The sequence below is a fragment of the Capsicum annuum genome, chromosome 4 (genome assembly GCF_002878395.1).
Source record: "Capsicum annuum cultivar UCD-10X-F1 chromosome 4, UCD10Xv1.1, whole genome shotgun sequence".
Classification (NCBI taxonomy): Eukaryota; Viridiplantae; Streptophyta; class Magnoliopsida; order Solanales; family Solanaceae; genus Capsicum; species Capsicum annuum.
In genome coordinates this window covers 218,367,988-218,389,715 of record NC_061114.1, presented here as the reverse complement: position 1 = coordinate 218,389,715, position 21,728 = coordinate 218,367,988, and the positions used below count along the sequence as shown (strand labels likewise).

The 21,728-nt window shown below is 36.4% G+C and overlaps 4 protein-coding genes across 7 annotated transcripts; 2 read left to right on the top strand and 2 right to left on the bottom strand.

The window, feature by feature from the left end:
* The first annotated feature begins 1,590 nt into the window (after nt 1–1,590).
* LOC107867311 (xylulose kinase 2) lies at nt 1,591–7,498 on the top strand. The gene is made up of 11 exons (XM_016713483.2): nt 1,591–1,899; nt 2,810–3,464; nt 3,688–3,776; nt 4,511–4,575; nt 5,189–5,244; nt 5,600–5,720; nt 5,804–5,878; nt 5,958–6,011; nt 6,510–6,604; nt 6,728–6,902; nt 7,014–7,498. The coding sequence occupies exons 1-11, from the start codon at nt 1,841–1,843 to the stop codon at nt 7,244–7,246; spliced, it is 1,677 nt and encodes a 558-aa protein (XP_016568969.1). The 5' UTR covers nt 1,591–1,840; the 3' UTR covers nt 7,247–7,498.
* Nucleotides 7,499–8,232: 734 nt separating this feature from the next.
* Nucleotides 8,233–11,734, top strand: LOC107867312 (xylulose kinase 2-like). 4 transcript variants are annotated; one of them, XM_047411078.1, is made up of 11 exons: nt 8,233–8,419; nt 8,646–9,300; nt 9,406–9,494; nt 9,677–9,741; nt 9,986–10,041; nt 10,254–10,374; nt 10,461–10,535; nt 10,610–10,663; nt 10,765–10,859; nt 10,950–11,124; nt 11,250–11,734. In XM_047411078.1, exons 1-11 carry the CDS (start codon nt 8,361–8,363, stop codon nt 11,480–11,482), a joined length of 1,677 nt encoding a protein of 558 aa, XP_047267034.1. In that variant the 5' UTR covers nt 8,233–8,360; the 3' UTR covers nt 11,483–11,734. The 4 variants fall into 4 exon arrangements, with proteins under 4 accessions (XP_047267034.1, XP_047267036.1, XP_047267033.1 ...); XM_047411077.1 differs by having other exon boundaries at nt 8,263–8,419; nt 9,647–9,741; XM_047411080.1 differs by lacking the exon at nt 10,610–10,663 and having other exon boundaries at nt 8,239–8,419.
* An 840-nt stretch (nt 11,735–12,574) lies between these two features.
* On the bottom strand, nt 12,575–16,435 carry LOC124898079. The gene is made up of 6 exons (XM_047411701.1): nt 16,160–16,435; nt 15,335–16,112; nt 14,543–15,142; nt 13,876–14,213; nt 13,588–13,675; nt 12,575–13,134 (listed from the first exon to the last, which is right to left on the bottom strand). Exons 1-6 carry the CDS (start codon nt 16,433–16,435, stop codon nt 12,575–12,577), a joined length of 2,640 nt encoding a protein of 879 aa, XP_047267657.1.
* A 1,304-nt stretch (nt 16,436–17,739) lies between these two features.
* Nucleotides 17,740–20,561, bottom strand: LOC107867313 (tubulin alpha chain). The gene is given in 4 exon segments (NM_001324941.1): nt 17,740–18,393; nt 18,478–18,848; nt 18,935–19,169; nt 20,469–20,561. Coding segments are annotated over 4 exon segments (1,353 nt in total).
* Nucleotides 20,562–21,728: the final 1,167 nt, after the last annotated feature.

Below are 21,728 nucleotides of genomic sequence, written 5' to 3'. Positions count from 1 at the left end.
ATGTATCATATGTTTCTTAACAAGTTTGTATAAATAAAGATTTTCATTAGGATCAGGAAGTTCAGCTGAAACAATTTGATCATATGATTCAGGAGTGAGTAATTTGAAATCCTTACTAAGAATCAAAAGAAAATAAACGTGTGGAAGATCACGCTTCTGAAATTCAATAGTGTACATAAATGCGATTACTTTTCCAAATATATTTCTTTTTAATATGTCCGTTTTTAGTTCTTCAACTTTTGCCTTGAATACTCGACTGATTAAGTCAGGTCTGTTTTGAGCTTCATCAGTTGTCAGTAAATGTTCTTGTATTTCTATCCAAGAAGGATTACAGGTCATAGTTAAAAATATGTCAGATTTTTCAAAATGTTGCACTAATGCAATAGCATACATATAGCGTTGACGCATATCTCTAGGACCACATGTAAAACTTAATGGAAGGAATTTCTGTTTTCCTATCTTTGAAGCATCTCTGTCACCATGTCTAAGAAAATCAATAAAGAATATATATATATATATATTTATAAATATTAATTTTTAAATAAACATAGCCACATTTTTTAACCTAAAAGTAGCCAAATTTTTTGTTAAAATTGTGGCTAAATGATAGTAGAAAAATTGTAATTGCTTTTTGGTAGTGAGTGTCGCTAATATATTCATGGTTTCTCAATATATTTCTTATATTAAAAAATAAAATAACGTGATGGAGCAAATTTCTACCGCTTTAAATTCTTCCATAATGTGACAAAAGAAATCTTCAACAAAAATGTGTAATATATGTTGGAGTTCCATATCGGCGGGTTAAAGGTCTTGGTTTATTTATATGGTCTTGGACAATCCTCCCCTCATAAGCTAGCTTATAAAGTTGAATTAGGCTCAAGATCCATTATTTATCATGGTATCACAATTAATACAGTTATCTAATTTATTATGGTATCACAATTACTACAATTGGCTAACAACTGTCTCCAGTTATTTAAACGACTTTATCTTTTTAACTTAGTAATATCGTGAGATCCACTTATCACTTTTAATTAATTGAAGATTTGAGAGACATTCTCAACTTATTTTTTTCAATTTATACTAGTAAATCAGTCTTGCAACCATTTTATTCAAGTGTGACCCATATTCAATTCAGGTCAACTCGTTTATGCCCGCCAATAGTGTTTCTCAAAGCTACAAATTGATCTTTAGTAAAGTTTTTTTATATTTTTTTATTACGTATCATTTTATAACATATCATATTATATGTTGTTGTACTGTATCACATTGTATTAATTTCATAATTGCAATATTTAGATAAGTTATCTTGTTTTCAGTGGTGGCGCAAGGTCACAATATTAATAATTGGAATACGTAAAGCTACTATCTATAAGAAAGTAGGACAAAAGATTATTAAAAGATAGAATAAAGAATAGACTAAAATTATTAAGTAATAAGTAATAAATAAATACAAATGAGAAGAAAAATACAAATAAAAGTAATGATTCAATAAAATCAAAATTACATAAAATAAGTTTTTTCGTCATTTAACATGAATTTAACGTAATATAAAGAAAACATAATAATAGTACACAAAGGAAATACTACATCAGGACACAATTTGATTAGTATCCTAATAATTAAATCTAAGTATTACTACTCTCTACTTACTTTCAAAATCATCATATTATCTATTTAAATCCAAAGATTGAATCTTTATCCAAATCAAATTTCTCCTATAAAACAAACCAATAATAACAGTAATAATCCTATCTTTTAATCCACCTCGTTAGCATCAAAAACAGAAGCTTAAACCTCGTACTGCAATTCTCTTTATTCGATTTGGATAGCTGTTCCAATGGCGGATTCTTCACTTCCACGAGATTCTCTTTTTCTTGGCTTTGATAGTTCCACTCAGTATGTTTCTATTTACAAGATCTTTAATATTCCTATTCATTGATAAATAAGTTTCTTTTTTTTTGCTAATTGGGTATGTTTTGTAAATTTTTCTTGTAATGTGTTAGGTTTGTTATCAGCTGGGTATTTTGGGATTTCATGAAAAGTTATTTCACTGGGCCATGAAAGTTTCTTGTAATGTGACTTGTTGTTATATATGTATACTTACATTTATAGTTTAGATCTCAATTAATTGATATAAACAAAAGTTGTGCAAAAATTGTTTAATGATTTTGTGTACCACGAAGGAGTGAATGTATTTGTTTAACAGCCAATTTAAAAAGCCAGCCCGGTGCACTAAAGCTACGCTATGCGCGGTGTCCAGGGAAGGGCCCACCACAAGGGTGTATCATACGCAGCCGTATCTTGCATTTCTGCCAGAAGCTGTTTCCGAGGCTTGAACCCGTGACCTCCTGGTCACATGGCAGCAACTTTACTAGTTACTCCAATTTAACAGCCAATTTAACCAAAAAAATTATGCATATATATACAGCCATATATGTATTATATGTGCATGACACTAATGAAGATTACCATGAATATCTTATTTTTATACTTAATATCCCGGTATGATTGTTATAGAGGAGTGATTTACCATGAGCTTACCACTATAATGAATGTCACTGATGTCTATGTTGCTTGGACTCTTCAAAAATGCCAGTGGGTGCATGTCGGATTCTCCAAAAGTAGTGTATTTTTGGAGAATCCAACACGGGTGCAACATCAAAAGTGAAGAGTCCGCGCAACTTAGACTGATGTTATAGGTTTGGTTTTGGAAAAAATCAGGTCGTTATAGTGAAAGGCTATTATAATGAATGGTTGTTATAATGAGGTTTGACTGAATAATGTTTTAATTTTTGTGGATTATCAGGTCACTGAAGGCTACTGTGCTTGATGCCAATCTGAATATTGTGGTTGCAGAATTGATTAATTTCGATTCTGAGTTATCCCATTACAAAACTGAAGGTGGTGTTTATCGCGACCCGTTAGTAAATGGAAGAATTGTTTCACCCACATTGATGTGGGTAGAGGCATTTGAATTGATACTTCAGAGACTTGAAAAATCAAAATTGGATTTTGGGAAGATTGCTGCTGTTTCAGGTAGTGGACAGCAGCATGGTAGTGTGTTTTGGAAGAAAGGGAGTGCCGCGATATTATCATCTCTAGATTCTAAGAGATCGTTGGTAGAGCAGCTAAATGATGCTTTTTCGACGAAAGAATCTCCAATATGGATGGACAGCAGCACGACGGAACAATGCAAGGCGCTGGAGAAAGCTGTTGGAGGGGCAATGGAGTTGTCTAGACTTACTGGTTCTCGTGCATACGAGAGATTTACTGGTCCGCAGATTCGTAGGTTGTTTGAGACACAACCGGAAGTGTATCAGAATACTGAGAGGATCTCCCTTGTTAGCTCATTTATGGCGTCTTTGCTTATTGGGGGCTATGCCAGCATTGATCACACTGACGGTGCAGGGATGAATTTGATGGACATTAAGCAGAGAGCGTGGTCCGAAATCATATTGAAGGTATTTTGGTTTGTAATAAGAATGGAAGGCAGTGCCTCTCGCACCCAAAGCGAGAGTCCTAACACTAGACCAACTGCACTCCTATTCAATTTAGTATTTTTATTAGCAGTTCTTGGCTAATGTGTTAGTGAAGAAACTAGTGCTTATCTATTCTTCTTTGTTAGAGTTTTGTTGAATCTTACTCTTGTTGATTGGTTAATTTGTGCCTTAATCGGTTCTCCAGGCCACAGCTCCTGGCTTGGAGGAAAAACTTGGAAAATTAGCTCCTGCACATGCTGTTGCTGGGTCTATTGCTGCCTATTTTGTGGAGAGGTAGATCATCATATGTTTTCCTTGCATTAAACTTAGTTTCATCCGAAGAATTTAAAGACTTTTTTTCTTTTCTTTTTAATATTCTTGAGCTAGATCAGTGGGTGTTCATGGGAGGATTCATGTTTAAGCCCCTTTGTGTCTGTACCTAGAATTTCACTGATGATCAAATTGATATTTGGATCTTCAGAGTGGAGATTACCGCTGATTACAAGTTTAATTATATTGTTATTCTATCCTATCATTTCAGTTCATTATTCATACTTGATAATTTTCAGAAAGCAAACACAAATTGAGATGGTTTAGTGGCTAACTGGCTATAGACAGTGGGAGAGAGGATCAAGTAGAAACTAATCATCCATTCAATCAGGGGTGGACCAATGGTATGCTATGGGTTTCGTCCGAACCCAGTAACTTTGTTGTGTTAAAAAGTACATTAAGTTGGTTAAAAAAATATTACAGATCCAGTAAATCAAATGGGCCATGGTATAATCCCCAACTAGAACCCATAAAGTTCAAATCTTGGATACACCTCTGCATTCAATATGATGTCTCGATTAGCCTCTTCTCTATTCTTGCGGGCGAAGTGGTTAGAGAGGCACTTTGATTTGAAGTGCCTAGCTTGGTTCACAATGTTCTCCACCAAATCTTTGCCCTTTTGAGGTGTTAGTATAGATGTAGATACTGTCCTTATATTTTCTATCTGCAAGTTAAATCTTCCATAAATCATCTTCCAGGTATCACTTCAAGAAAGACTGTTTGATCATTCAATGGTCTGGAGACAATCCCAACAGTTTGGCCGGTGAGAGGATTTTGCTGAAATTCTATGTGTATTTTCTGTTAGATGCTTCTCTTGAACTTCTTGCTTTCTATGTGGTCATTGTTTAAGTATGTCCACTTGTATAGTTTACTGCAAACGACGTGCACTGCCAGATGGTTTTGATTCTCGTTCTGTATATCTCAAATTTATGAAGGCACAGTTCAATTATATCTCGTGCCCAATTTGACGTCCTAACTTTTCTCTGTCAAAGTTAATGGGGAAGAAGCTGAGTCTCGAGTTTACTCAAGTATGGACATAAATTAGAATGCCCTAATGTATTACGATTCAGTTCTGGCCATGAACTAGTTTTTAGGCTTTATAGATTGTTCAATGATCCTAGAGCTTATGGTGTAATCTCGTAAACATTCACTCACAAGTGGGTTTTGATGTATAATATATTGATAATCCTTGATACATAATCTCGCATGTGAGTAGGTCCAAAAATATTGTTACACTTATCTATTCTAGAACCATCCTTTTGTGATTTTCCATTCTGCTTTGCACAATACTGGATTTCGTGTGTATCAACCTGATAGTTTTATTATCCCATACAATACTTTACTATGTCCTGATTACTTGGCGTTTTGACGTGTAGGGTTGACTTTAAATACTCCTGGGGATCTTGCAATTAGTCTTGGAACTAGTGATACAGTAAGTTGGGTTTATCCTTTTGTTTTGGTTGTTATTAGTATCATATTAGCGACTCTTTTTGTTTCTTTATGACATAATAGTTCAACTTTTGATAATTGTTAGGCTAATGGACCAAAACAAAATAAAACCACTCACAAATCAGAAATCACCACATAAAAGCATGAAGTGCTAAAAAAAATGCTAGTGACAGGGGACTTCATCGTACTTTCCTAGCTAAAGGACTAAAATCTTGACCTATGTACTTGGTGCTTCTGTCACAGCACCATTCTCCCTTTCATTATGCCAAGCATTTTTTGAAGAAAGTATTGTACATATTCTTGACATGGAGGCCAAATGATGCTCTTTCTTTTAAAAGGTTTTCGGAATAACGAAGGACCACAATCCAAGCATGGAAGGGCATGTTTTCCCCAATCCCGTCGATACTGAAAGCTACATGGTAATGTTGTGCTACAAGAATGGGTCACTAGCTCGTGAAGGTAAAATATTGATTTCAGCAGATAGTAGAAAAGGATTAGTACCTAAAGTCGATTTTATTGAGTATGAACCATATCCTTGGCAGATATACGCAATCACTATGCTGAAAAGTCTTGGGATGTTTTCAACAAATATCTGCAGCAAACAACTCCACTAAATGGTTAGTAAAAGTGTAAAACAATAATGTACATATAGTATATTTATTCTGGGATTTAAAATGATTCTGATACCTGCTGCAGGTGGTAGATTAGGATTTTACTATAAGGATTTCGAGATACTGCCACCCCTCCCGGGTAAGTTCACTAATGACTGTTTTGGTATATGATGTTCTTGCTTTATGCCTTTATCTACGTTGAGAATGAGGTACTGGTCATTCTGTCTTTCTCCAGATTTTAGTTTGCTTAATGTAGATATAACTGTCTCTAGCTGTTTATGTGTGAGCGTCGTGGGTGTAACCAGTTCTGCATATACAGCTTGAATCTTTTTCTGTTAAATGAGTTGTTGATTTTACATTGAAAAGGAAATAGTGTTATTACAAGTCTAAAGAGAATAATACTGTCAAAAAGATGAAGAATGGCTAAGGCATATGATGACCAATTAATTTGCTTAGAAATAGCACATGTAGATGTTGAGGCCTCAAAATATCACGCGGACATCTTCAGTTTGTTGGCATTTAACTTTTAAAAATTGATCTTTATATGTCTGTGTCATGTTCTCATGCATCTTGCTACTTGTTTTCATCAAAACCATTATGCTGGTAATTCTAAGTAAGAAATAACTGGTTCACGCAGTTGGTTTCCACCGCTATATCCTTGAGAACTTCACGGGAGATTCTCTTGATGGAATAAAAGAGCAGGAAGTGCAAGAGTTTGATCCCCCTTCCGAGGTTAGAGTTAAAGCAGTGCTCATGCCAAGATACTTGCCTGTTTTATTGCACATTTTGCATAGATTTCAAGTGGAAGTTCAAGCATAAGTAACTTACATTTATGAATCACAAATCTATCTGCAGGTTCGAGCCATCGTAGAGGGACAATTTCTTTCCAAGCGAGCTCATGCTGAAAGATTCGGACTGCCTTCTCCTCCAAAGCGAATAATTGCAACTGGAGGTGCTTCTGCTAATAGTTCCATTCTAAGCATGATAGCTTCCATCTTTGGATGCGATGTTTACACAGTTCAACAGCCAGGTTAGTTAATCTCCCTATTGTTTCCTTTCCCACCTTAATACCTCATCGGTCTACTGCTTATCCAGTAGGTAGTCGTCCCAATCCCTAACTAAGAATGAGTACTACTTGCAGACTCGGCTTCCCTTGGTGCTGCCTTAAGGGCAGCTCATGGTTGGTTGTGCAACAAGAAGGGCAGTTTTGTGCCGATTTCATCCATGTACATGGACAAGATGGAGAAGACATCACTTAACTGCAAGCTCGCGGCAACAGCAGGAGACCAGACGCTTGTCGCCAAGTATGCTACGTTGATGAAGAAGAGAACTGAAATTGAGAATTGCCTCATCGAGAAGCTGGGGCGTTTGTGATCTTGAGATTATTCTATGCAGCAGCCAGCTCCAAATAATTTGAGAGAAGCAAAGATGTCAGATTATTTGACTCTGTTTATCCTTGAGCCTAATAAGAACTTTTTTTATTTTTTTAAGTTAGAATAAGCCTATGTTGTAAACAAATTCGACAAGGCTATCAGATGATTGAATATTTGAATTCATGATGATTTGCTCCTAAGTTTCACTAGTGATGATGCCATATAAATACAAAAATGAATAAGAGATTAGTAAGATAGCCAGTGTAAATTTAATTATAATGCATGCATCCTCCTCCTGTCGCTGAATATGTGGGTTTTATGCATGATTTGCTCTCTAGCAAAAGGTTCTCAAATGCAATTAATACTAGTGCAAAAGTTCATTGAGAGGAAAATTACAAACTACATCTACTATTTAAAAACACTTATTTTAAACCTAAAAATTTGCAAAACGTTTACCCAAAAAAGAAAAGGAAAATCCGAAACACTTCAATTCTCCAAAATACTCCGTTCGTCTCAAATTATTTGTTATATTTGTTTTTTTTTTCACAATTCTTATGGAGAAATTAATAAGGTTTACAAATTGAATAATATGATCTTATTTAATATGGATTAGGCGAATTTCTTCTATTAATATAAAAAATGGTTAAAAAAAATGATTAATTATCTTTTAAAATCTTAAATATAACAACTATTTTTAAAAGAAAATATCTTAGAAAATATTACATGAGAGGCGGTAAGTAACTTTAACCATTTTGGGCCTCACAAAAATTAAACAGGCTGTAACTTTGGCTCCTTTCTCCTAATTACGGTGCTTCATCCATCCGATGTGACAATTTAAAAACGATTTGTTTTTATCATGGATGGTCCTTATTTTGAAAAGTTAATGATCTTCGGACTCTGGCTGTAGTAGACATTTGGTACGTGAGATAAATTTACGCATGTTTAATTCATATAAATTTATTCCTAGTGATTAATTTATACCATTAATTAAATATAATATATAAATTTAGTCTTTCATATTTCATTTTATACTTACCAAACAAAAATAAAGCTGGTGTTTAATCAATTCTAATTAGTTGCTCAGCTTGCTTGAATTTTCCATTAAATTTTCTCATATGGAAGATTGTTCCCTCCCTCAGGACTCATTGTTCCTAGGCTTTGATTGTTCCACTCAGTAAGTTCTTTCATGTCTCTAGCTGAATTAGATAACACAGTTAATCAAAAATTATATTTTTTCCCAACTTGTTTTCATCCATAATCATAAAAACAATATGCTTAACCCCTTTTGCTTGTTCTTGAACTTGATAATCCTTCAAAGTATTCAAGATTCAAAAAAACTGATCATAAAAATTGAATCTTTAACTGTAAGTAAAGTACTAATATGGTTCTTGATTTCTTAGGTCACTGAAGGCAACTGTGTTAGATGCTAATCTTAACATAGTTATATCACAACTTGTGAACTATGACTCTGAGTTGCCTCACTATAATACCAAAGGTGGAGTCTTTAGAGACCAAGTTGTTAGTGGCAGAATTGTGTCACCAACATTGATGTGGGTGGAAGCACTAGACCTGATTTTCCAGAGACTTGAAAAGTCAAATTTGGACTTTGGAAAAATTGTTTCTGTTTCTGGTAGTGCTCAGCAACATGGTAGTGTTTATTGGAAGAATGGGAGTTTTGAAATACTATCATCATTGGATCCTAAAGAACCACTTGTGAGTCAATTTCTTGGTGCTTTTTCGATGGAAGAATCGCCTATATGGATGGATTGTAGCACAACTGAACAATGCAAAGCTATCGAGGTAGCTGTTGGTGGTGGTCTAGAGCTATCCAGGCTTACTGGTTCTCGTGCGCATGAAAGATATGTTGGTCCTCAAATTCGAAAGATTTTTGAAACACGGCCTGAAATTTATCAGAATACAGAGAGGGTATCCCTGGTTAGTTCTTTTATGACATCTCTACTTATCGGGAGCTATGCTTGCATTGATCAAACTGATGGAGCAGGAATGAATCTCATGGACATTGAGCACAGAACTTGGTCTAAGATAGCTCTGGAGGTTGTTTCTTGTGCTTGAAATCTGATGTAGTCATGTTACTGCAGTAAGATTGTAGCTTATTTAAGAGTTACTATATTAATTGTTTCGAAATTGTGTTTGTTCTAGGCTACTGCACCTGGTTTAGAAGAGAAACTTGGGAAGTTAGCCCCTGCTTATGCTGTTGCTGATTCTATTGCTTCCTACTATGTTGAGAGGTTAGCGAAAATCGACATGCTATTTACAAACTTTTGTTGCCTTTTTACAATAGTTTTTCATTCTTGCTTTGATTCAATTCATCTTTCATGGCTTTGATTCTATGATGCACTCACTCATTAGGATGCCAATTTCTGCTTCATTCTTCTGTTAGTTTGTGTTTCTCTGATAGAAACAGCTACAGGTACCACTTCAACAAAAATTGTGTAGTCGTTCAATGGTCTGGAGACAACCCCAACAGCTTAGCAGGTGAATTCCCTTGTTTTTTCAGTTTTCCATGATGAATAAGAACATTAAGCAACTGCTGTTTGCACCACTGGAGATTCCAGTACATAGATAAACTCATCTTGTTCGCATATTCATTTGCCAGTTGTAATCGGCCTGTTTTAGATTCTCTGTGGTTGTATACCCGGACTGGTTTGGGATTGAGACATAGTAGAGTTGTTGTACACCATCGGCATATTACCACTAACTGAACCTTTGGATCCTGTAGGGTTGACCCTCGATGCTTATGGAGATCTGGCAATCAGTCTTGGCACAAGTGACACTGTAAGAGACTTAATGCTTGTTGTCTTGGTTGCATACATTGCATCGACTTTAGGGTCAAAGAGATGCATAAAGATGCCATATGTGCAGAAGAGACAATTTTATTTTTCCTTATGCTCTGAAGGTTGAACTATATTTTGGAGAAGAATAAATCAAGAACGTTTATCAGAGCTCTTAGTAAACATTATTTATATGTAATCATGCCGATTACCCAGGTGTTCGGGTTTGCCACTGACCATAAACCGAGCTTAGATGGGCATGTATTTCCTAATCCAGTAGATACCAAAAGCTTCATGGTAATGTTGGTCTACAAGAATGGTTCTTTGACTCGTGAAGGTACTACGCTTGTATCTGATTTACTACTGTAAATATATCTGAAGTTGGGGTACATCTTGTTGACAAGTGCTTGAAAACCCTTGTAGATATACGGGATCGCTATGCGGATGGATCTTGGGAGGTTTTCAATATGTTTTTACAGCAAACTCCGCCTCTGAATGGTTAGTGAAATTTGATTCAGATCACATCAACTGTAGCTTTTCTATAAACTTTGTATACTTCTTACTTGCAAAAGGTGGAAAGATTGGTTTTTATTACAAAGAGCATGAAATACTTCCTCCTCTTCCAGGTCAGTGCACTCCTAAAATACAATTAAACTGAAATAAACCAGTTGATTTATTTTCCATGTCATGAAAAGATTATGAGAAAACTCACAAGCCTGGTCTCCAGTTGGATTCCACCGCTACATTCTTGAAAATTTCACGGTTGACTCCATGGATGGTGTAATAGAACACGAAGTAGAGGAGTTTGATCCACCTTCAGAGGTAAGTGGCCTTGGATTGCAGAACTTATCTGAATCATAAAGGACTTTAATTAGTATCACAAACACAAATGGAGGTAAATGGTACTTACAGGTTCGAGCGTTGATTGAGGGGCAGTTGCTATCCATGCGGGCTCATGCTGAGAGACTTGGAATGCCTTCCCCGCCCAAAAAGATAATTGCAACTGGAGGAGCGTCTGCAAATGATCATATCCTGAGAATGATTTCTTCTATTTTTGGTTGCAACGTCTATACCGTCCAAAAACCAGGTAAACATACTCATTCTATTGTTCTGCTGGCAGTTCTCTTGAGCATACTCTTACATTGTGCTATACCGTGAGAGCAAGCGAATTTCGCGCATCTGTTGTAAGAAGACTTTCACTTGTTTCAACAGATTCAGCTTCCCTTGGTGCTGCCTTGAGAGCTGCCCACGGTTGGTTGTGTAACCAGAAGGGAAAATTCGTGCCCATCTCTGATATGTATCTGAGGAAATTAGAGGAGACATCCCTAAGCTGCAAACTTGCAGTGCCTGCTGCAGATCAAGACCTTGTTGACAGGTATACATTGTTGATGAAGAAGAGATTGGAAATTGAGAATCGTCTCATCCAAAGATTGGGACGTTGTTAAATTTTCACACAGGTCATGTACTGCATCCAGGTTTAAGCATAAACTTGCTTAACATGTTTTTAGTACAGGACTTCAGAATTGTCATAGTTTTTTTCGAATAACGGGTCATATTTACTCTTCTACTTTGAGAAATAGTTTAAATATACTCTCCATTTGAGTTTTTGACTATAGTTACCCCTGTTGTTTCACATCAAATCTCTCCGACACGTGGAAGGCCAGCAACACAAATAAATATACCTGGTTTATTTTGCAGATCTAGCACTCATACTCTAGTTCTTGGAGGCCTAGACTCAATCTCTTATTTTTCATCCAAATCCTTTCGCTATTCCAGTTTTATTTCCATACGCAGAAATGCAATCAATAATTGAAGCAGATGTAGAAAAGTGAAGAGCAAGTATTGGGGACTTTTTTAAGTGATTTTTTTTATTCTTCATGTCATGATTTATACAAGATAGAATTGGCTTACATGAGAAGGAATAGAAACTATTTACTTACATGAGAAGAAATAGAAACTTACTACGGTCTCTGTGTAGCTTCCTACAGTCTATGTATAACTGTCTATTCTTATAACAAACTAACAACTAACAATTAACTTATATTCTATCCCAAAAGCATATACAAGAAAGTCACAAAATTCTCTCCTCATTCTCAATATTTGTAGCAGCAGTATCACCATTATTGTCAACACCCCCGTCAAGTTGGAGGGTGTAGAAGAGAGCCCTAACTTAGGAAATACAGAGAAATGAGAAGGTCCCGATAATGGTTTAGTAAAAATATCCGCCAGTTGAAAAGAAGACGGCACAAAATTTAGAGAAATGAGACCAGAGAGAAATTGTTACCTGACAAAGTGGCAATCAATTTCCACATGTTTTGTGCGCTCGTGAAAGACCGAATTTTTAGCAATATGAAGGGCGGCTTTGCTGTCCGAGTGAACTGGTATAAGCAGCTCAGGTATAAGAGAAAGATCTCGAAGGAAAAGGTGAAGCAAAGTGAGCTCAGAGACCAATCTACGCATGGAGCGGTATTCTGCTTCAGTAGAGGACAGGGAAATAGAGACTTGCTTTTTAGATTTCTAAGAAATTGGTGATCCGCCTAAACTGATGAAGAATTCGCTGATTGAACGTCGGGAGTCAACACACGATGCCCAATCGGCATCACAAAAAGCGAGTAGAGAAAAAGAGAGAGAGGACAACATGAGCAAACCTTGACTAGGGTCAAGGCTAAATAACAAAGAACACGCAGAGCAGCATTGTAGTGAGGTGTGCGAGGAGAGTGCATGAATTGAGAGAGATGTTGAACGGCAAAGGAAATATCTGGCCGTGTGTGGGTGAGATAGTTGAGACAACCAATGAGACGACCAATTATCCTCCGATAGATGGTGGGGTTGAGTAAAAGATCCCCTGAATCAGCAGTTAATTTGAAAGAAGGGTCCAAAAGAGATGAAACCGGAAGCAAATAGTCACATTTGAATTCTGAGAGGAGGTCAAGGGTGAACCTACATTGGGAAATGATCAAACCTTGAGATTCATGAAGGATTTCCATACCCAGGAAGTAATGCAAGGTACCCAAATCTTTAATTTTGAATTCTGTGTTAAGGAATATCTTGAGACTGTGCAACTCTGCAACATCGTTCCCTGTGACCAGTATGCCATCTACATACACAGCGAGGATAGAGATTAGATTACCATTATGTTTAAAGAACAATGAGTAATCATTTAAGGAAGAAGTGTAGCCTTTGAATTGTAGTGTTGTAGCCAATCTAGCATACCACTACCTTGAGGCTTGCCTCAGGCCATATAGTGACTTCCGCAGTTTGCAAACATGATTAGGACTGGGAGGGGACATGCTTGGGAGAAATTTCATATAGACTTCTTCTTGCAAATTCTCATGCAAGAAAGCATTATTAACATCAAGCTGATTTAAATCTCAGTTCTTCTTAAATGCTACTGCCAAGAGGCATCTAATGGTGGTCATCTTGACCAAAGGTGACTATGTCTCATTAAAATCAATCCCTTCTCTTTGAATATCACCGCGAACCACTAGTTTAGCTTTCAATCTCTCAATGGACCCATCTGACTTGTGCTTGACTTTATAGACCCATTTACATGGCAAGACCTTCTTATCAATCCGTAATTCAATGACGTCCCAAGTGTGGTTGGACTCAAGGGCCTCAAACTCAGCTTCCATAGCTTTCTGTCATCCAGGGTGCATGATGGCTTGGTTAAAGTTCTGGGTTCTAAAATACTAGAGAGGGAGTTTAAGAGATGTTGATTAGGGATAGATAAAGCAGTAAAAGAAAGAACAGTAGGATTAGAAGAAGTGGTAAAGCAGGTTAAGGTAACATCAGTAAAGTAAACAGAATTGCAAATATAATCATTAATATAGCTTGGTACCTTGTGTTGCTTTTCTGATCTTTTGGTTGGCTCAGCAGGAACAAGAGTAAAAGAGTCGGAACTAGAAGGTAGATCATTTTGAGAAGAGGTGGGAGGACTAGGATCAGGAGGTTGTTGATCAGGACTAGGTGAAGCTATCTCAGGTTGTGTGGAGTATGGTGACAGAGTAGTAGATGGTAAGTCATCAGTTGCAGATGAAAGAGTGGTTGGGAAAATAGATGGTGTGGAATGTGACAAGAATGGAAATATGTTTTCCTGGAATCTCACATTCCTGGAAACAAACACAACCCTGGTTTTCAAATCTAGTAATTTGTACCCTTTCTTATCTGGTGGATAGCCTAGAAAAGCACAAGGGATAGCTTTGGGGCCAAATTTAGCTCTATTATGTGCAAGGGTAGAAGCAAAACATAGGCAACCAAAGCTCTTAAGGTGATCATATGTAGGTGGTTTTTCAAAAAATAGCTCAAAAGGTGTTTTGTTATGATGAGCAGAGGAGGGAAACCTATTAATTAGATATGTAGCCGTAAGAATACATTCCCCCAATAGCATATGGGAAGATTTGACTAATGTAATAGAGCTTTAGAAGTCTCTAGGAGGTATCTATGCTTCCTCTCAACAACTCCATTTTATTGAGGGGAAGCAATGCAAGAAGTCTGATGTATTATACCAGCAGTGGTAAAAAATTCAGCAAGAAGAGAACCACCCCCAAGCTCTAAAGCATTGTCAGACCTTACAATTTTCACCTTAGCATTGTATTGTCTTTCAATCAGAGCTATGAAAGATTTGAAAACTGGGAAAGCATTACTTTTAGCGGTTAAAAGATATGTCCAAGTCATTTTACTAAAATCATCCACTATGGTGAGGAAGTATCTATAACCATCATGAGTGGGTGATTTGTAAGGTCCCCAACTGTCCAGGTGTAGCAAATCGAACTCAGCTAAACTTTTAATAGAACTATGGAAAAAAAGTAGCTTAGATTGCCTAGCCAAAGGACATACATCACAAGAACAATTTTCATTGATTAAAGAAGAAATAAAACTCAATTTTTTCATTGCATGAAAAGGTAGATGTCCCAATCTATTGTGCCATAATGCCACCAGAGAATGGGATTTTACAGGTCCAAAAGTACTGCTAGAAACAAAGTTGGAAATACTAGAACTAGGATCTAATTGAGACTTGAAGAAAAAGCGTGATTGAGAACTTGTTGTATGAAAGATATAGACTCTTGTTCTTGCTTTACCAACCAGAGAGATCTTCATTGAAAGGCCTGCATAACACAACATGTGGGGGAAATGTAAGATGACAAAGCAACTGTTTACAAAATTTTTGCACAGAGATAAGATTAATTTTGAATGAAGGAATGAGAAGTACATCATGTAGAACAAGGTCAGGAAATCAATGATCCAATGTGAGAAATTAGCATAGGTTGAATAAGTTATAAGGTTATGAAAGATATTACCATCACACTGGAGGACATTAGCATGGATAGTTGAATTTGAGATCCCCGTGTCATTGATCTGTACATTTTGAAGAAGCTTGACAAGTTGGGTGAATTGATCTTGAGAGATGGAAGAAACCTGAGAAGGGTTATCTGAAATGGGGACAAATTCAGGGGTCATCACAGCATTCCCTCTTAATGTCCTATGTGTCCTGGAACCTTTTGTGAACTTGAAATCTGCTGGGAATCCTATGATTCTGTAGCATTTTTCTATGGTGTGTCCTGGCTTCTTGCAATGGGAATACACCAAATTCTTTCTTGCCTTTGAGTCAATAGATTGGGTGGATTTAGGACAGGAGAACCTTGTGCTAGGCTGATGACTGACTTGTTGAGTAACCAAGTAAGAAAAGGGTTCTCCTGGAAAAGATGGATTCTTGTAAGCTTCCCTCTGTTTTTCATCTTGAAGAATCAAAGAATAAGCAAGATTAACACTGGGAAGAGGGTTCATGATAAGAATGTTGCTTTTCATAGGTGCATAAGCATCATTCAACCCCATAAGAAATTGAATCAACCTCTCATCCTGTTGAGATTTCAACATCTTCTCCTTTCCTTCACAGGTACACGTGCAGGAGCAAGTAACCTTGTTATACAAGGTGTCATTCTCATCCCAAAGTATTTTGAACCTAGTGAAATAACCTGCAATATCTGAGGTCCCTTGAGTTAAATCAATGATTTGTTTTTGCAGGTGATAGAGTTGAGCTCCATTAGTTTGTCCAAATCTATCCTCAAGATCCTTCCACTTCCAACAATGTTTTTGGACAAAGAGTTCAGTAGCCAAGAGGTTACCATATCATTACACCTATTCCAAAGGTTGAAATCAGGAGAAAGAGATGAAGGAACCTGAGAAGATCCATCAATGCAGCATAGCTTATTCTTTGCAGAAAAAGCAATAAGCATGGATCTCCTCCAAGCTCCATAACCAGTCCCATCAAAAGGAGTTTGAATGAGTAGCAACCCTGGAGAATCAGAAGGATGCAAGAAGAAGGGGCAGCTCTGATCCAAAGCAGAGGAAACTGGAGCAACAGGTGGAGCTTGAGTAGTTATCACTATAGGATCTTCCATGAATGAGAAGAGAGAGAGAAAAAATTGGACTCAAAAGATTAACCGCTCTGATACCATACCATGTAGAAAAGTGAAGAGCAAGTATTGGGGAATTTTCTGAGTGATTTTTTTATTCTTCATGTCATGATTTATACAAGATAGAATTGGCTTACATGAGAAGGAATAGAAACTATTGGCTTACATGAGAAGAAATAGAAACATCCTACGGTCTATGTGTAGCTTCCTACAGTCTATGTAGGACTGTCTATTCTTGCAACAAACTAACAACTAACAATTAACTTATATTCTATCCCAAAAACATATACAAGAAAGTTACAAAATTCTCTCTTCCTCCTCAATATTGTAGCAGCAGTATCACCATTATTGTCAACAAAATTACTCGCAAAAGTTCATTGACAATGACAGCTAAAAGAATTATATCTGGAAAATACTCTATTCACACTATTTTCAGGTAAGAACATGCAAACTAAAACTAATGAGGATAACTTGTTTACCTGAGATGAGAAACGATACAGTTGAATTTGTATGAGGTCAGGCATGCACGTCTTGAGCTTAACTCATTAGTTCTGATTGTTAGCAGTTGAATATTGTGATGCTATCAAGTATAAACAACAAATAAGAGGAGTAAAAGACACAACCTTATGAAACTTTCCGGTGACTGCCTTAGATTAATGAGTAAAGGATGTTATGGAATCAAGCCCTTAATAGAAAATGAAAACTTGGAGCCCTAGAATGTAATCGTTTTGTTGTTGCATTGCGTAGACTCATAATGCCTCTACAAATGAAGGATAAAGTATTCATAGTATGAGGTTGAATGACGAGACCACATATATAAGTACTAAAACCAAAGAACTTTTTGTATTATCATTTTAACTTATCAAGAATCATCATCCAGGACGGCATTAGTTTTGTACTTTCCAATTACTTGTAAATAAAACTATGCAAACTTACATTGGCTTTCCCCCATTAGCAGGGGACTAAATTGTTAACTAGACAAAACCGTAAAAAGAGAGCAACATTTTGTTGTGTTTCATTCTGAATATTGGCGTCTACTGAGCCGCAAACATAGGAAGCAGCGCAGAATATGGAGCAATTAGTTTACAAATATAGAAAGAAGAAGAAAACAAAAGGCAAAGAAGTTTACTTAAACAAGCACGTTTAACTTTTCATAGCAGAAGAGTTCATTTCAGCATACAAGAGAAGACACCATAGAGAAATAGGAAAATAGCAGTCGATGTATCTTAAATGCAGCAATTGAAAAACATCCAAAGGAAAATACAATCCAACAAATAAAAGCCGTTTGTTTAGTATTCCTCATGATCATCATCTTCGCCTTCGTCCAATTCAGCACCAACCTCCTCGTAGTCCTTTTCCAGAGCAGCCAGATCTTCACGTGCTTCACTGAACTCACCTTCCTCCATACCCTCACCAACATACCAGTGCACAAAAGCACGCTTGGCATACATCAGATCGAACTTGTGATCAATGCGTGAGAAGACCTCAGCAACACTGGTTGAGTTGGATATCATACAAACAGCCCTTTGCACCTTAGCAAGATCACCTCCAGGAACAACAGTTGGTGGCTGATAGTTGATACCACACTTGAATCCAGTAGGGCACCAGTCAACAAATTGGATGGTGCGCTTAGTCTTGATGGTAGCCACAGCAGCATTCACATCCTTTGGCACAACATCACCACGGAACATAAGGCAGCAAGCCATGTACTTACCATGGCGAGGATCACACTTGACCATCATGGAAGATGGCTCAAAAGCACTGTTGGTGATCTCAGCAACTGAAAGCTGCTCGTGGTAGGCTTTCTCAGCTGAAATGACAGGAGCATAGGATGAAAGCATAAAATGAATCCTGGGATAGGGAACAAGGTTGGTCTGGAATTCATTCACATCAACATTCAGGGCTCCATCAAACCTTAAAGAAGCAGTCAGTGAGGAAATAACCTGCACGATTGCACAATAATTAATATCCCTACTAAAGAAACTTCGCAGTTAAAACGCATAGCATATGCTTATAACAATTGATACCTGTGAAATAAGGCGGTTCAGATTGGTGTATGTGGGGCGCTCAATGTCCAATGAGCGCCTGCAAATGTCATAGATAGCCTCATTGTCAAGAAGAATTGCGACATCAGTGTGCTCCAGAAGGGAGTGAGTTGACAGGACACTGTTGTAAGGTTCAACCACAGAGGTTGAAACCTGTGGTGATGGATAAATGGTGAAACCAAGTTTTGACTTCTTGCCATAGTCCACAGAGAGACGCTCCAGCAGAAGAGATCCAAGACCTGAACCAGTTCCACCACCAACAGCATTGAAAACAAGGAAACCTTGAAGACCAGTACAGTTATCAGCAAGCTTCCTGATACGGTCCAAGCAGAGATCAACTATCTCCTTTCCAACTGCAACAAGACAAAATACAAATATAAGAACTTGATCAAGCTGAACAAATCCATACGCAGTGCAGCAATGAGGTACAAATATTTACTTGTATAATGTCCACGGGCAAAGTTGTTAGCTGCATCTTCCTTGCCACTGATGAGCTGCTCAGGGTGAAAGAGCTGCCTGTATGTTCCTGTCCGGACTTCGTCAATGACAGTAGGCTCAAGATCCACAAAGACAGCACGAGGGACGTGCTTTCCTGCTCCAGTTTCACTAAAGAAGGTGTTGAATGCATCATCACCTCCTCCAACTGTCTTGTCGCCTGGCATCTGGCCATCAGGCTTTTGGGAGAAATAACAAGATCGTCAGTGATGCACACAAAACAGGTTCTTCGCAACAGACACAATTCTTATGGTTCACATGCTTCCATATATCCAAATAATTTTAGATCAATCTCACAAAAGAACCTAACTACCGAATGCATTAAACGAACATTTCAAAGAATAACAGCCCTACCTAACATTCATTCACAATAAACTCTACATCTATGTTCAGTGCTTTGTGCCTCACAATACAACAATAATCTCTAAGATACACATGTTAATATAGCATTCATTATGATCGACCTGAAATATGTAGACAGACAAACACAATTTTCTATTAATGGGATCTACACTATGCTATGGACATTCATCCAATCTATTCAAAAAAATCTATCTAATAATGATTTGAATAACAAATCAAATCTATTTCTGAAAAAAGCCTCTTATCTGAAGAGATTTAATCAAAAATTAATGTTACTCGTCAAACAGATTGAGCAAAAAAAGTGCCGATTCAAATGTTTATAATGTCAATGGTATGAATTTTCAACTACTCAAGCACATGTGCATTCAAATCATTTTAAACCAGAACATGTGCTTTAGTAATAGGAAATTACATTTGAGTGACGTAAATGCATATAGAAATAAATTTTATTTTTGTAAGGATCTGCCTATAAATGCAGATTCAAACAAATTTCAAATCAATTGAACGTAAATGCAAATAATTCGAACAGATATATACAAATATGTTCTCATTTAAAGAGATCAATGCACAGCATTTTTACATTAATCAGATCTGTGTACAAACTGCAAATTCAAATAATTCAAACAGATCTATACAAAAACGCTTTACATTTGAAGAGATCAATACACGACATTTTACATTAATAAAAAAAAAAATCAAGCAGAGCACATAGATCTGCGTATAAAATGCAGATTCGAATAAATTCCACATTAAATGAATGAAAATTCTACACAAAAACGTTTCTCAATGCACAACATTTTATATTAATCGAAAAAATTCAAGCAGAGCTCCGTAGATCTGTGTAAACAATACAGATTCGAATAAAATTCACATCAAATGAATGAAAATTTAAAAAAAAAAAATCAGACGGCTCTATGCAAAATCGTTTTTCAATGCACTACAATTTATATAAATCAAAAAAATTCAAGCAGCTCATAGATCTGACTATAAAATGCAGATTTGAATGAATTTCGCATCAAATAAACGTAAATTCAACGAATTCAAACAGATCTATACGAATACAATTCAAAATTTAAGTTATAAAAGACACAAAAAAAATGGTGAAAAACAGATACCTGAATGCCATGCTCAAGGCAGTAAAGTTCCCAGCATGCATTTCCGACCTGAATACCGGCCTGACCAATGTGGATCGATATGCACTCTCTCATTTTCGGAAGCCTTTCAAATTTCAAATTCAAAATTCAAATTGAAAGAAATGGCGTTTATCAAGACGCCTCTTTCTACTATTTTTCAGATCTGATACATTCTCTGTGCTGAGAAGCCCATTTTATACTTAACAAATCCCGAAAAGAAAAAAAATCTTGCGGTTGAGAACTATGGTTAGTTAAAGTTAACCGTGGTTAGCATTGGTTGCCAGCTAACGTGTCATTATTGGACTACGGTATACAGCTATCATCAGCTCTCCGGTCTAGATTAACTATGGTTAAGTCCGGCCGGATAATTTAATTTCTATACAATGGTCATTATGTTCGATATAATTACAAGGAGAATTGTATACACATAAATTCATAAAAATTACGCCTTAGATTCTACTCCCTCCGTCCCAAATTATTCATCTAAAATTTTTTAATTTAATTTCTCATTTTACTTTCATTAATTAAAAAAAGACAAAAAAAATTTCATATTTTATCCTTTGCATTAATTACTTTTTCTTCAAATTAAAATATAAACATCAAGGATAATATGATAAATTAGTCATGTTATTAATCATTTTTCTTAATCAATGTGTCATATCAATTTAGGACGGAGGGAGTATCTTTTAACTTATCGAGAACATGAATACAAAAATGGAGTTTAGGAGATAGTGAAAGGAGAGTTTTGGAGTAACTGATAAAATTATTGTATGATCAGAACACGAGCTCAAGCCTTGAAATCAATCTTTGGCAGAAATGTAAGATAAGATTGTGTCCCTTCCCAAAATTATGCGCACATTGAAAATTTTAGTACACTAAATCTTTCTTTTTAGTTTATCGAGATAGTGAATTATGTTAGAATGTTAGCGGCTAGTTTAATGTTATTTTGCTCCTGGAGAGATAAATTTGGCGTTATTATATATGTTTTATTATTGTATCATATTTTTATAATCTTGACGTTCGAGTCAACTTACGCATATTTCAATTACATTCACAGAATACCTTTCCTCTTTCACCAACAAAATATATCAAATAACTATATCAACTATGATTAGGACAGATAGGAAAAATCACTTAATATTTTTAATATATGTTGAGATATAAACCACTTCATTAATTACTAGATTACACCATTGGATGCTGCTTATTGCATTATTATTACTGCCTTGTTTTCCTGATTTC

Coding starts and splice junctions, on each gene's coding strand:
- LOC107867311 (XM_016713483.2), top strand. CDS start 1,841: ATGGCGGATTCTTCACTTCCACGAGATTCTCTTTTTCTTGGCTTTGAT. Junction 3,465..3,687: donor GGTCCGAAATCATATTGAAG/GTATTTTGGTTT, acceptor TCGGTTCTCCAG/GCCACAGCTCCTGGCTTGGA. Junction 4,576..5,188: donor CAATCCCAACAGTTTGGCCG/GTGAGAGGATTT, acceptor TTTGACGTGTAG/GGTTGACTTTAAATACTCCT.
- LOC107867312 (XM_047411077.1), top strand. CDS start 8,361: ATGGAAGATTGTTCCCTCCCTCAGGACTCATTGTTCCTAGGCTTTGAT. Junction 9,495..9,646: donor GCTTCCTACTATGTTGAGAG/GTTAGCGAAAAT, acceptor TTCTTCTGTTAG/TTTGTGTTTCTCTGATAGAA. Junction 10,536..10,609: donor GCAAACTCCGCCTCTGAATG/GTTAGTGAAATT, acceptor TACTTGCAAAAG/GTGGAAAGATTGGTTTTTAT.
- LOC124898079 (XM_047411701.1), bottom strand. CDS start 16,435: ATGGAAGATCCTATAGTGATAACTACTCAAGCTCCACCTGTTGCTCCA. Junction 13,676..13,875: donor GATCAGAAAAGCAACACAAG/GTACCAAGCTAT, acceptor CCTGGATGACAG/AAAGCTATGGAAGCTGAGTT. Junction 13,135..13,587: donor TGATAAGAAGGTCTTGCCAT/GTAAATGGGTCT, acceptor CTGTGTATGTAG/ATGGCATACTGGTCACAGGG.